Source organism: Gymnoscopelus braueri (assembly GCF_963280865.1).
Source record: "Gymnoscopelus braueri genome assembly, chromosome: 23".
Taxonomy (NCBI): Eukaryota; Metazoa; Chordata; class Actinopteri; order Myctophiformes; family Myctophidae; genus Gymnoscopelus; species Gymnoscopelus braueri.
In genome coordinates, this window is record NC_137625.1 from 41795441 (window position 1) to 41809664 (window position 14224).

The 14224-nt window shown below is 39.9% G+C and overlaps 1 protein-coding gene across 2 annotated transcripts; it reads left to right on the forward strand.

The window, feature by feature from the left end:
• The first annotated feature begins 1202 nt into the window (after nt 1-1202).
• LOC308079896 (uncharacterized protein) lies at nt 1203-9124 on the forward strand. Of its 2 annotated transcripts, XM_080421524.1 has the most exons (5): nt 1203-1480; nt 3476-3625; nt 6135-6635; nt 7009-7095; nt 7584-9124. In XM_080421524.1, exons 2-5 carry the CDS (start codon nt 3616-3618, stop codon nt 8732-8734), a joined length of 1749 nt encoding a protein of 582 aa, XP_080277650.1. In that variant the 5' UTR covers nt 1203-1480; nt 3476-3615; the 3' UTR covers nt 8735-9124. The 2 variants fall into 2 exon arrangements, with proteins under 2 accessions (XP_080277650.1, XP_080277649.1); XM_080421523.1 differs by lacking the exon at nt 1203-1480 and having other exon boundaries at nt 2563-3625.
• The last annotated feature ends 5100 nt before the right edge of the window (nt 9125-14224 follow it).

Genomic DNA, 14224 nt, shown 5'->3' on the forward strand with positions numbered 1-14224 from the left:
TGAGAAAGAAAGAAAGCACACTGTTTGCCCTTTTAACGCCTCTATGAGCTTTCACGGTATAGAATATTTATAATAATTTACTCATATGACTTTGTGCTGATTATGGGCTATATTTCATCTGTTCATAAGAAAGAAAGTCTTCAGAGCTGTTTATTTACAGCGAGGTGAAGTTGTTTAGCTAGGGTTGCTAAATTTTCTAGCTGAGGAAGGCAACCAGTGTTGCCATGTCTGCTTACTATAAGCGACCTTGGGCTGGTTTTTCTATAAAGTTCGGTTGCTTGTATTTGGTATTTGCGGCGGGTAAGGTTGCGTTTTTTGGGGGCTTGTTTGTTGTTGAAATGTTTAAGAAAATATGCTAAATGTCACTTTTCAAGATTCTTTCGAAAATGGTAGATCTTCAAGGCAGCACAAGCTCGTAGAGCGGCTCAAATAGTCGCTTCTTTTGGGCTTGTTTTAATAGGTCACCAGAGATTTCGACCCAGGACGATTCGACCCGGACCATTCGACCCGCTCTCGACCCGCTTGGACCTGACTTTTCGACCCGGACCGCGAGAGAGAGAGACAGAGAGAGACATAGAGAGAGAGAGAGAGACAGAGACATAATAATAATAATATGTACATTGATTTACCAAACAATTATTGTGTTGGTGTTTTTATTTACCAAACAATTACAAAGCTAATGGAGGCTAATGGAGGCTAAAGGGAGCCACCCACAGAGACACAGAGACACAGGCCATCAACGATCGAGGTCTAGCCTGGTCTCCTTTCTCTTTTTTATTCCCCCATTTTTTTTGTATATAACTATTTTTGATAACTTGTTTTTCTATGACTGAAATAGTGCACATTCAATCAGACTCAGCCTTTTTGTAATATACATTTTATTTCACATTTTTTTGTATATACTACTATTTTTGACTTGAAAACTATGGGATGCCTATGCAATGAACGAGTTGGACATCACCCAGCTGCTGGCAGCTGTTGCTGAGGTGAACACGATGCCACACGGGGTCGGACTGGCAAGAGCGGACAGAGCCTGGTCTCCTTTCTCTTTTTTATTCCCCCATTTTTTTTTAATCACCACCGTCACCTTGTACTCTACTACCCTCTAGGGGTTACACCGTTTGTCTGTTTTCTGTTTTTATGTTTTGTGTGAGGACTGCGGATGAAAATTAGCATCTTTGCTAATCCCGGTGTATTTACGTTCATGTGACGTTCATTAATATGCTCTGTCCTGTCTAAATAAACAAATAAAGTAAAGTAAAGTAAAGATAATTCGACCCGGTAAAAACGGGTCGAACGGACTCGAATTTGCGGTTGGGCGAGTTGTCCTGGGTCGAAATCTCTGGTGACCTTTTTTTAATAGACCTGGATGCTTGTTTCTCTCGCAGAATCTGGCAACACTGTAGGCAACCTCCTGTGGACACTGGACAGCAACCACGTGACGTGAGGACAACCAGACATCTAGGCAGTGGTTGAAAAAGTAATATTTTTTTTTTACTTAAAGACCCCGTAAAGCAAAATAAATATGATACAATATGTATTCCCAGTTTGTCAAACCTCAGAGTAATATAATGTGTTATTAACCAACAGACAGAATTTATTTCATTTTCTTTTTAAATTCTGTTCTTTTTATCAATACTGCAATGTAGAAATACTCTGTTGCAAGTAAAAGGTCATCAAAACTTACTTGAGTAAAAGTACAAAAGTATTGGCATCAATGCACTTAAAGTACCAAAAGTAAATGTTGGGTTATTCCATGCCTCCGACGCCTGTGATATTATTATAATTATAATTACGTGTGTATTTACTGCTTATTTAGGATTACACCAGTGTGGTAGGCCGACATATAAAGGCAAGGGTAAAATACATACATATATGAAGGTTTAGCCTACTGCCTGTTTGGAGTCATTAACTGAGGCATGCTCTATAAGGTCTCATACTGGGTCCTTTCTCAGAGTTTGGTAGTCATAAATTCTTTAAAGTTCCCTTATCTCTCCAGAGGAGAGAGAGAGAGAGGCTCAAATGTCTAACAGGGGGAGGCGACATCCTTTATGGGTCTTTGTGTGGAACTTTGAGGGAGAGTTCAGTTTCTTGGAGTCCCTCAACAGACCAGTAGTGAGTAGAAAAGCACTTGATACACGAAGATTAATAGTCATATATGCTGATATGTTTATTGTTTGTGTGTAGATTCATGTCGGTAATATTGTCATTATTGTTTCTGTGTTTCAATCTTTCTGTAGGTTTAAAACCTGACTGACCTGACTGCCTGACCTGGCTAGACTTTGTTAGTAGAATGTGAGCCTACTGGCAAGGTTGTAGTTGACTGATAGTAGTTTACTGGCCGCTTAGTAGAACGATTGTCTGCTAGGTGTGTTAATGTATGTTTGTATTTGTGTTAGTAAATAAAAACCATCAAAGACACAGGTTTGAGTAGGTCTGAGTATTATCTACTTTACTCCTATTCAGGGACTCCGGCCTTTTGCGAGGGCCGTAGCCGACCAGTCGCACAAGTAGTGTGTGTCGGGTTGGATATTCGTACAGTAAAAGTAGCATCAAAGTTATCATAATGTCTAACATGTATACAATTATTTAGAAAATTGCAGATCTACAAGCTCACAACGCGTCGCAAGATTGTAAATCTGCTATTTTCAAATAGCCATAGTTTAAATAGGATGGTTAATGTATGTTTTGTTATAATAATCAAAATCTACAAAGTAACTAGTAACTAAAGTTGTCAAATAATTGTAGTGGAGTAAAAGTACAATATCCCCTCAAACCTGATTTATACTCCGCCGTGTGAAGGTGTTGTGTATAGAGAACGGCAGAGAATAGCAGACCTCCAAGCTCACAGCAGTTACATCCGCGACGCGTTGTGAGCTTGTATGTCAGCTGTTCTCGGCACGCAATACCGTTGCAGGGTGAACTATATATGTCTCGCCAGGAGCGTCTCACCAGCCAACACACAGAGGAGGTTGAATTAACTGAAGCCAGTTCTCCCCAGAGTGATCCCCAAAACAGCAGGTTTGGAGATCTGTTGGGAATAGATTACATGAAACGGGCACCTGCACGTGCAGTCTCAATGTTGGTAAACAAGAAATCCATCCATAGAGCTGGGTGATATGACTGCACGGTTATTTAAAACTTGTGCCTCGATTACGATGAATAAACGATAAAGAAAGTGAAAATAACCGATCTACAATCTCGCACGCCACCATTGTACAATGAAGTTTAATCAGTGTTTAATCAGAATAATCAATTCAGTCGATTATTTGTAGATTTGTTGATATATATAATCTCGATTATTCAATTATTCAATTGACATATATAGCAAGATTCATGTTTTTAAATGTCGGTTTTGATAGATTTGCCGTTAATTTCCCAGCCCTACTTATAGTAACTGTGTCAGCTGCCACTTTCTCCGGTATCTGTGACTGGCTCACTCATACCCACACGTCACTTTGTCCTTCCACTTCAGGTGTGCATGAGCTGTGACGACAACACGGAGGCCACAGGTTACTGTGTGTGGAGTGTGTGGAGTTCCTGTGCGTGACGTGCATCGAGGCCCACCAGAGGGTCAAGTTCACCAGGGATCACACCATACGGCAGAAGGAGGAGATGTCTCCAGGTAGTGTAGACAGTTTCACCAGCCCATTACAAGACTGTCAGTTTTTGTCCACTGGGTACGATTAAACAAGTACATCCTAAAGGCTCTTAATTCACTATGCCGGCGGTCAACAGACAACAGATTTTTCATGGGTTCATGAACCATTTTGAATCATGTTGAGTTATGTCCAGACGTTCAAGCAAGTCAGGGTACAGTTGAATTTCAAGCAGTAAAAGGGCCCTGGGGTAGAAATACTGCAGATATATATTAAAACATAACAGTTACGTAGACTGTTGTAGGCCTACATTAAAATGGAAATGCATAGGTGCTCGGGTGGCGCAGTGGTAAAAATCCCTGCCCACCGCCACGGAGGTTGTGGGTTCGAATCCACCGTGGTGCATCCGGCTTTGTCGAGCGTCTACACGAACACAATTGGCCCGTGTTCGGGCGAGGGTGATATTGGTCATTGCATGTACTCCTATGGGCTGGGCGGCACTTGTCAGCGGGTAGTGTTGGGCGGGAGGAGTAGTATGAAGCCTCTACGTTCTCCCGGTGGGGGCTCCTCACTGGCAGGTGAGTCAGTAGGATACGACAGCAGTGACAACACAGAAATATGTGTGGGGAGGAATTAATTGGCATTACAACCTAAATTGGAGAGAAAAAGGGGTAAAACAATAATTGGCTACTCTAAATAAACAATAAATAAAATGGAAATGCATGAACTGTGTGCTAGAGAACTTCATGGGAAATGACATGTTTCCATGAGAACAATTTGTGTTGTTGTTCAGGGGCAGCACCTGTTAGCAGGGAGTGTTGGGCGGGAGGAGTAGGACAAAGGGTCTACACATCCAGATGTGTGCTTCAGAATTATGCTGCACTTGCGCCTGAGGCCACGCCCCTTGAACCCAAACACGCCCCCACGGCCGTCTTGAGTGACAGCGATGCGTTCAAACATGGCCTGCACGCCGTCCTGAGTGTTAGCTATGAGAACAGGCTAACGCTGTTATATACCAAGCCGATGACGCAACGCCATTATTATATTTACACTTACTTATATTACATAAACGCCAGGTCGGCTGCCACTCTTAGTTCTCTAAGATCGCCTTTTAAAACACCCTTCTGTTTGCTGCTGCCTTTAACAGTTATTATTTCCCCCCTTTCTCTTCTGGACGAATTTCCTATGAATAGAAGTTTGGTTGCAAGTTTTTGGCTGCAAGCAATATCAAAGCCTTGAAATGGCTTTTATTTTTAAGTCCCATATCACCCTACAACAGAGACTGATTGAAACACTAAAGCCTTGAACTTGTTGTACTTTTAAGATATTAAAGTAAGCCTACTTAGTACTTACCGCTATGAATCAAGTTTTTATTATTTTTTAAACTGATGCCAAGTCACACTGGTTTACTTAACACTGGTTGCAGCTGAAAGAATAAGGATTGACTGATGTTTTATTGACCAAACGTTTATATACATGACCATATATTGGTACATAATGTCAAGAATAAAACACAAAAAACATGGGTCCAATAAAAAACAATCTGTGTGTGTGTGTGTGTGTGTGTGTGTGTGTGTGTGTGTGTGTGTGTGTGTGTGTGTGTGTGTGTGTGTGTGTGTGTGTGTGTGTGTGTGTGTGTGTGTGTGTGTGTGTGTGTGTGTGTGTGTGTGTGTGTGTGTGCACGCGCGCGCGCGAACACCGACCAGTATGGAAACAGAAAGTTGATTCATAATGTTTTTGGTTCATAACCAAATGGACTTTCTCTTTGGTGGGCCCTGAGTGAAAGACTCCCTCCCCCTTTCAGAGAACAGAACCCCCCCCTCACAAAGACAGCTGCCTTTTAAGGAAGCCCTTTTCTGGGGATGGATGTGTAAGCAAGGACTACCTTCCACAGCGTAATGCAACCTTTATTGCCCAATGGAATGTAGACACAAGGACCCACAGTTTGAGACCCAGACTCACGGGGCAAATACAATGAGCGACAAGAAATTTGAATAAACTGCTTACGTATTATGTTCTGTGACTTTCAAATATATAATTGTTGACCTGTATTATGGCCACAACAATAATATGAACTTTGGTGTTTTTAAATGTGATGCTTCTCTTGTAGACTTTGATGCTTACCTGCTATTAACATGACATCAAGCCGTGACAGAAGTCTTTTCCAATTGATTTCAATGCATTAATTCGAGTTTCTAACCAGAACCCAGACATCATACTGTGTCAAGATTCTTACGTAGCCTTTTCATGGGTATGTTGAGGAGCGAATGAATCCTTTCATTTTTATAATTTCTTTGGGGAAATAATATTTTATATTTTCATAAGATATTTTTAATAATGTTCATACAATTATTGATGATTTTCATAAAATGATTAATTGTGTGTGTGTGTGTGTGTGTGTGTGTGCGCGTGCGTGTGTGGACATGACTCCCCAGTTTTTGAAATGTACTTATTTACAACCTCTGTTCTATCTTAATCTAAAGCCCATGTCAAATCAAAGTCCTTATTATTAAAGTCCTTATTCCTTAATTCCAGACCAGTCTGTGGAGTCCAGCCTGCAGGTGAAGATGAGTTCTCCAGCACCAGCCAGGACCATTTCTATGAAACAGGAACCTCAAGAACACCTTAAACAGGAACCTGAAGACCACTTTAAACAAGAACCTGAAGACCACCTTAAACAGGAACCTGAAGACCACCTTAAACAAGAACCTGAAGACTACCTTAAACAAGAACCTGAAGACTACCTTATACAGGAACCTGAAGACCACCTTAAACAAGAACCTGAAGACTACCTTGAACAAGAACCTGAAGACCACCTTAAACAAGAACCTGAAGACTACCTTAAACAAGAACCCGAAGACCACCTTATACAGGAACCCGAAGACCACCTTAAACAAGAACCTGAAGACCACCTTAAACAAGAACCTGAAGACCACCTTAAACAGGAACATGAAAACCACCTTGAACAGGAACCTGAAGACCACCTTAAACAAGAACCTGAAGACCACCTTGAACAGGAACCTGGAGACCACACCAGTACGTTTCATGCTCTCTCTCTTTTATTCTGTTCTGTTGTAGGACATGATATTATCCTAGTTTGGGTGCATAGGACTTTGCGTGCAGGTGTGCTTGACGTGCGCACACGCACGTAGGTGGGGGTCTCAGCTTTGTTAGATGTGGGAGCTCCAAGGAAAAACATTTGGGAACCACTGCTCTCAACAATCAGGGATCAGTGATTTTGCAGATTCAAGAGAGAATGTTCAAAATCACTGAGATCTGAGGAGCACACTTTTCTAGTTATGTTCTGTTTTCTAACCACTATAGGGATATGTGTTTGGCCACGTTTAGGACTCACTTTTCATGCATTTCATTGTTGTATTTTCCTATCTCCAATGTGGTCTAACTCAAGCCATGGACAGAGAACGGCATCAACAGATCCTTCAAATGTTTGAAGAGGACAGCGATAAGGAAGATTTCCCTGGATTCCCTGCCTCAGGTATGGAAGAGGATAGTATTATTAAAAACCCATTTTCCAACACATATGGTGATGGCCGTTTTTCTCCTCGCCAAAATGTTGTCTAACTTTGAATCCTTAGATATTTCCAGACAAGGTAGTATGACAAGTTCCCTTTGGAAACCTGAGGTTGTCTAGAATCAAATGGTATCTCTACCTTTGGGCTACCTTAAAATTTGAGTGTGCAATCCCACAGGTCTCATAAGGGTAATAAAACATTGACAAAAACACATTTTGGACCATTATTTTCTTGGGATCATCAAAATCTTTATTTTAGAGGTCCTATGGGTGCCAAATATCAAGACTAGAAAAAAACATAAGGGGGGTGCGTGTGGAGCCCTGATAGCGCCTCCACTAATAGTCATATGTTTAATACAGTATATGACTACTATGTGAATGAGTTTTGTCATGTGATGAACTGTTGTCCTGTTTTACATATCTGAATAATACTTTACTGTTGTCTATCTCAGATACCTGTTCTGCCCCGTCTCCAGTGAAACAAAAACATAACTCCTGTGACCAGCGCGGGAAGAGTTTTGGTAATTCACGGAAATTTAAAAATCATCAGCATTTCCATACTGGAGAGAAGCCTTTCTCCTGTGATCAATGTGGGAAGAGTTATAGTAGACCAGACACATTAAAAAATCATCAGCGCATCCATACTGGAGAGAAGCCTTTCTCCTGTGACCAATGTGGGAAGAGTTTTAGTCAATCAAGTACATTAAAGACTCATCAGAGCATCCATACTGGAGGGAAGCCTTTCTACTGTGAACAATGTGGGATGAGTTTTAAACACAAACACCAATTAAAGGCTCATCAGCGCATCCATACTGGAGAAGAGGAACATCATTACTGTGACCAGTGTGATAAAAGCTTCACCAAAAATGCTAGTCTTATGAGACACAAGGAAAAACATACTGGAAAGAATTGTTATAACTGTGACCAGTGTTCTAAAAGCTTCAGCCAAAGTGGTAGTCTTAAGCGACACCAGCAATTTAAACATGCTGAAGAAAAGCGTTACTGCTGTGAACAATGTGGGAAGAGTTTTTGGGAACGATCGGCATTAGAGATTCATCAGCGCATTCATACTGGGGAGAAGCCTTACTGCTGTGGCCAGTGTTACAAAAGGTTCTCCTCAATGTTGATTCTCAAGGCACACCAGGTAACCCATACTGGAGTAACCCATACTGGAGTGAAGGCTTACTGCTGTGACCAATGTGATAGAAGCTTCATCAAAATAACTGATCTGAAGAGACACCAGATGACACATACTGGAGAAAGGCCTCACTGCTGTGACCAGTGTAATAAACGCTTCATCCGATTGTGTCACCTTAAGGTACATCAGAAAATACACACTGGAGAGAAGCCTTACTCCTGTGAACAATGTGATAAAAGCTTCTTCAAAAGATATCATCTGAAGAGACACCAGCTGACACATACTGGAGAGAAGCCTTACAGCTGTGAACAATGTGGGATGAGTTTTAGTAACCTAAGACTATCTAAGTTTCATCAGCACACCCATACGAGAGAATACAGAGAAAGGCCTTACTGCTGTGGCCAGTGTTCTAAACGCTTCACCCGAAAGTTTCATCTTAATTCACACCAGAAAAAACATCACTAAATGGTGAGAAGCCTTACTGATGTGGTCAGTGTGGGAAAAGCTCTGTGGAGGCTGAGTGTATTCACATATGCACATGCATAATTCATGCTTGTAAGGTCATTATTATGCATATGCATGACAACCTCAGGCAGATCTTTTTCTTTTTTTCTTTTTACACATTTTTCAAGTAGTTTTTCGCATGTCGACTCAATCATAAGGCATATGCGTTTGATTTTTCAAATGAAGAAATGTGTATTTCTCATTTTTAATACTGTTTTTTATTTATTTTATTGAATACTTTATTAATCAGAAATGTTGCATTAAGGCCCGGACCTGGCCTAGAGGTCCCCATCTCTCTCTCGCCCCGTTTCCTGTCCATCTACTATGAAACTATAAATAAAGGCAGAAAACGTCCTGGGGACTTATTTCCATTGTGTTCCTTTCCATTGTGTTCCATTGTTGAATCCTATTCAATTTAAACATGAAATTGTTGAGGCGATTTGAAAAATTGGGATGGGGTTCTTCCTTGGCCTAGTGAGAATGTGCCGAAAATAACACATTTTGGAATGTTGTGCAAAAAAGGCCACCTCTACAAACTTTGGAAATCAATTGTAGCCAATCTGAAGGGAATATAAGAAATCTGACAAATATGTCTTGAGATGACTACAGAGATAATGTGTATTGACTTAAGTGAAGTTTGTAAAACAAAATCTGTCAGAATAATATAAAAAACGTTATTTTGAAAAATCTGTCTCATGGTGCCGCTATACTAACCTGACTCCGTCAAATGGAAGAAGCTTTTTTTTTCACAGCCTACTTCCATCTGAGACTCCGGTAGCAGAATCGATGACAAACAGCGCTTCATTTTGTCAAGATACTTGACAGGTGATTGGATGATCCCGCCCCTAGCAGCCGCTGATTGGTTCGCAAACGCAGCGACCGGGCAGCTCTACTCCCTGTGCAATCCCAGACTCCTTCCTGAAATCAAATGCAAATGAGATTTCCGGAGGGAGGGGGGTTTACCAGGCTACCGCTATACAGGCTGATTTGAAACAATTGGGTGGAGATTCTTCCTTGGCCTACTGGGAGTATGCGTGCAAAGTTTTCCGTCGATCGGTCCAGCGGTGCTTGTAGAACTTTGTGCAAAACGAGCCCTCCAGCAAACTTTGAAAGCCAATCGCAGTCAATTGGAATAGAATCCGAAAAATGTGACTGATATACATCTTGATCACATAACTACAGAGATATAAGCTTTATGCATAATTGTAGTCCTGGGTCCCCAGAAAGTGGCATAGCCGTTTCCTATTCCAATGGATCTTCCCATAGCTTTGATTGGCTGAGCAGCTGATTTGAACCAGAAACACGTGAAGGTGTCATATGTGTTTCCAGTTCAAATCTTCTGCTGTACAAAATTGCATTTCGCTGCTTGTACCATATTGACAAATAAAACGTTCTTACGTCTGACATGTATAACATGACCAAACCCGACCTTGCATTTAAAAAAGAAAAAAAGCCAACCTCCTTACTATATTTGAATTAGGAAGACGATACAGACTGACTGTATTGATGTTTTATTGACAAAATGCATTATGTCCATACATGTTTTTTTTTTCCCATATCTGTCAAAAGTATTAAACACAGACAAGCCTGAGAAAGTAGTTCCATTACGGTCCTTGGCGTATTAGTCCATGAGCCAGAGCCCCAAAATTTTGCAATGATTATCGAAAGAGTGGGCAAAACCATACCTATATTAAATTGTTTATAGGATCAATATAGTCCATGAGCCAGACAAGATTTCATTATCGAAAGAGTGGGCAAAACCATACCTATATTAAATTGTTCATAGGGTCAATACGAGTAAATAAATATATGATAACCTCTCCACAGGAGCAGCTTTTTCATGGTTATCACACATTTTGTTATTTTCCCCATACGTACAAGACAGGTGAAAAAATGACAAAATTTAAAAAGGAGTTATCATAATGAAACTTCCTGAGTTGATTACTTACATGAAGACAATGATTTATCGTATTACAAGTTTTCTGAAATTGTATATTTAAATATGCAAATTAGGCATTTAGTCCATGAGCCAGAGCCCCAAAATTTAGCCAGATATTGAATATTCCCTCGTTAAAAACCTTTGACTCCAACATCTTAACAAAATGAAATAAGTATGTTGACTCTGGCTTTGTCCAATGTTCCAATGTTGATTCTGGAAAGTTATGCAAATGTGGGCATATTTTCCTAATGCCTAATTTGCATATTTAAATATACAATTTCAGAAAACTTGTAATACGATAAATCATTGTCTGCATGTAAGTAATCAACTCAGGAAGTTTCATTATGATAACTATTTTTTATTTTATTTTATTTTTTGACCTGTCTTGTAGGTGGGGAAAATAACAAAATGTGTGGTAACCATGAAAAAGCTGCTCCTGTGGAAAGGTTATCATATATTTATTTACTCGTATTGACCCTATGAACAATTTAATATAGGTTTGGTTTTGCCCACTCTTTCGATAATCATTGCTCAATTTTGGGGCTCTGGCTCATGGACTAATATAAGTGAATAAATATATGATAACCTTTCCATAGGAGCAGCTTTTTCATATTTATCACACATTTTGTTATTTTCCCCATACGTACATGACAGGTGAAAAAATGACAATTTTAAAAATAGTTATCATAATGAAACTTCCCCAGTTGATTACTTACATGAAGACAATGATTTATCGTATTACAAGTTTTCTGAAATTGTATATTTAAATATGCAAATTAGGCATTTAGTCCATGAGCCAGAGCCTCAAAATTGAGCCAGATATTGAATATTCCCTCCAACATCTTAACAAAATGAAATAAGAATGTTCACTCTGGCTTTGTCCAATGTTCCAATGTTGATTCTGTAAAGTTATGCAAATTCGGGCATATTTTCCTAATTCCCAATTTGCATATTTAAATGTACAATTTCAGAAAACTTGTAATACGATAAATTATTGTCTTCATGTAAGTAATCAACTGGGGAAGTTTCATTATGATAACATTTTTTTTAATTTTGTCATTTTTTCACCTGTCATGTACGTATGGGGAAAATAACAAAATGTGTGATAAATATGAAAAAGCTGCTCCTGTGGAAAGGTTATCATATATTTATTTACTTATATTGACCCTATAAACAATTTAATATAGGTATGGTTTTGCCCACTCTTTCGATAATGAAATCTTGTCTGGCTCATGGACTATATGGAGCGTGCTTTGCTTGATGTCACACAAGCTTGTAGATCGGCTACTTTCTGCTCGATACACATACATTTCGGCCATTTGAAAATAGCCGATCTACAAACTCACAATGCGTCGCATTGTGAGCTTGTAGATCTGCTATTTTCAAAAGATCTTTATACAATTTATACATTTGAAAACTTGTGGAACGGGACATTCTGCATAATGAGTATACTTACTACATTTGGTATTTTGATACCACTACTTTTGTTCTTTCATGTCAAGTCAAGTCTCATGTTCAAGTCAATTTAGAATCCCGGACTTTTACTTGTAACAGAGTATTTCTACATTGCAGTTACTGATACTTTTACTAAAGTAAAAAATGTGAGTACGTCTTCCACCACTGCTGATATCCATGATGTGCTGCAGCCTGAGGCCCAGTGTGGGCCCAGCCTAAGGGTGGATGGGTGGATCACTACATGTTGTGCTGCAGCCTGAGGCCCAGTGTGGGCCCAGCCTAAGGGTGATTCACTCCATGTTGTGCTGCAGCCTGAGGCCCAGTGCTGCTTTGCCGTGGAACTCTCCCATCCAGACCAGTCCCTGTGTGTCTGTGAACCCTCCATCTCCTTCCAACCTGAAACACAGAAGAACTCATATACTATAACAGGAATCTTCAACAGGGGGTCCGGGACCCCTAGGGGGTCCTCAGAGTTACTACAGGGGGTCCGACAAATCTTTGTGTGGTGGGGAACATTAGCCAAAAATAGCAGATCTACAAGCTCACAACGTCTCGCAGCGCAAGGCGTTGTGAGCTTGTAGATCGGCTATTCTCAAATAGCCAAAGTTTTAAGGGCTGAAGTTGTGTATGTTTTGTAAGCTAAATCCACAAAGTAACTAGTAACTAAAGTGGTCAAACAATAGTGATGGAGTAAAAAGTACAATATTTGCCTCTGAGATGTAGCGGAGTATAAGTAAAAGCATTAGAAATTGGAAATCCTCAAGTAAAGTAAAAAAATACCTCAAAATTGTACTTAAGTACAGTACTCGAGTACTTGATGTACTTAGTTACTTTCCACCACTAGTTGTCCGGGTCCTCACCTGTTCTTGCTGAACTGGCCTGTGTACTTGGAGCCATCAGGGAAGGTGTAGGTCCCTGTGCCGTGGTACATGTTGTCCTTGAAGTCCCCTTCGTAGACCCCTCCAGACGGGTGTTTCTGTGTCCCTCTGCCACTCATCTGGGACAGAGATGGACGCCAGGCAGTGTTGATTTTGACAGAATATTTCGGCGGGCCTTAATGGCGTCGTAATACCAGATTTTACACTTGCATGCTGAAAATAGCCGATCTACAAGCTCACAACGCGTCGCAACGCCAAACATAAAATGATTTAGTTCTACTGGATCTCTTCTCCACTAGTCCCTCCCTAGTATTTTAGTTTAGTTTTTATTTGACGACGAAATTGTCAATCTATTTAGTCTTAGTTTTAGTCATCATAGCTTCTTTTTTATTTTGTTTTTATTTAGTTTCCGTCAGTGAAAAAAGGTAGTCGACCAACATTTTTCGTCATAGTTTTAGTCGACGAAATCAACACTGACGTCAGGTTGAAATTGGTTGAATCGATGGCCCACTGGTGGACCGCGAGGATATTGTAAGTGGGCCCCCGAATAATTGGCAAAACACTACAATTATATTTATAATATATATATTACATTATGTTATACACTGGGTTAAATTAATCTTCTCCAGTGGTGGAAAAAGTACTCACATTTCTTACTTAAGTATCAATACTGCAATGTAGAAATACTCTTAAATTAGAAATACTCTTAAATTAATTAAAAATGTACTTGAGTAAAAGTATAAAAGTATTGGCATAAAAAATTACTTAAAGTACCAAAAGTACCAAAGTACTCAGAATGTCTCATTTCACAAGTTATCATAATGTCTAAAATCCATAAAAATCTTTTGAAATGATCAGATCACAACACTGTGAGCTTGTAGATCGGCTATTTTCAAACAGCCAAAGTATATATAGGGCTGAAGTGGTTAATGTTAATTGTAGTGGAGTAAAAGTAGGCTACAATATTTGTCTCTGAGATGTAGTAGAGTAGAAGTAAAAGTATTGAAATTTGGAAATACTCGTACTTAAGTACAGTACTTGAGTAAATGTACTTTCCACCACTGATCCTCTCAATTCAATTCAATTCAAAGGGCTTTATTGGCATGGTGTCAATGAACTGACCTTGTCGTCGTGCCACTCTCCGTTGTACACAGTGCCACTGGCTGAGATCTGCTGGCC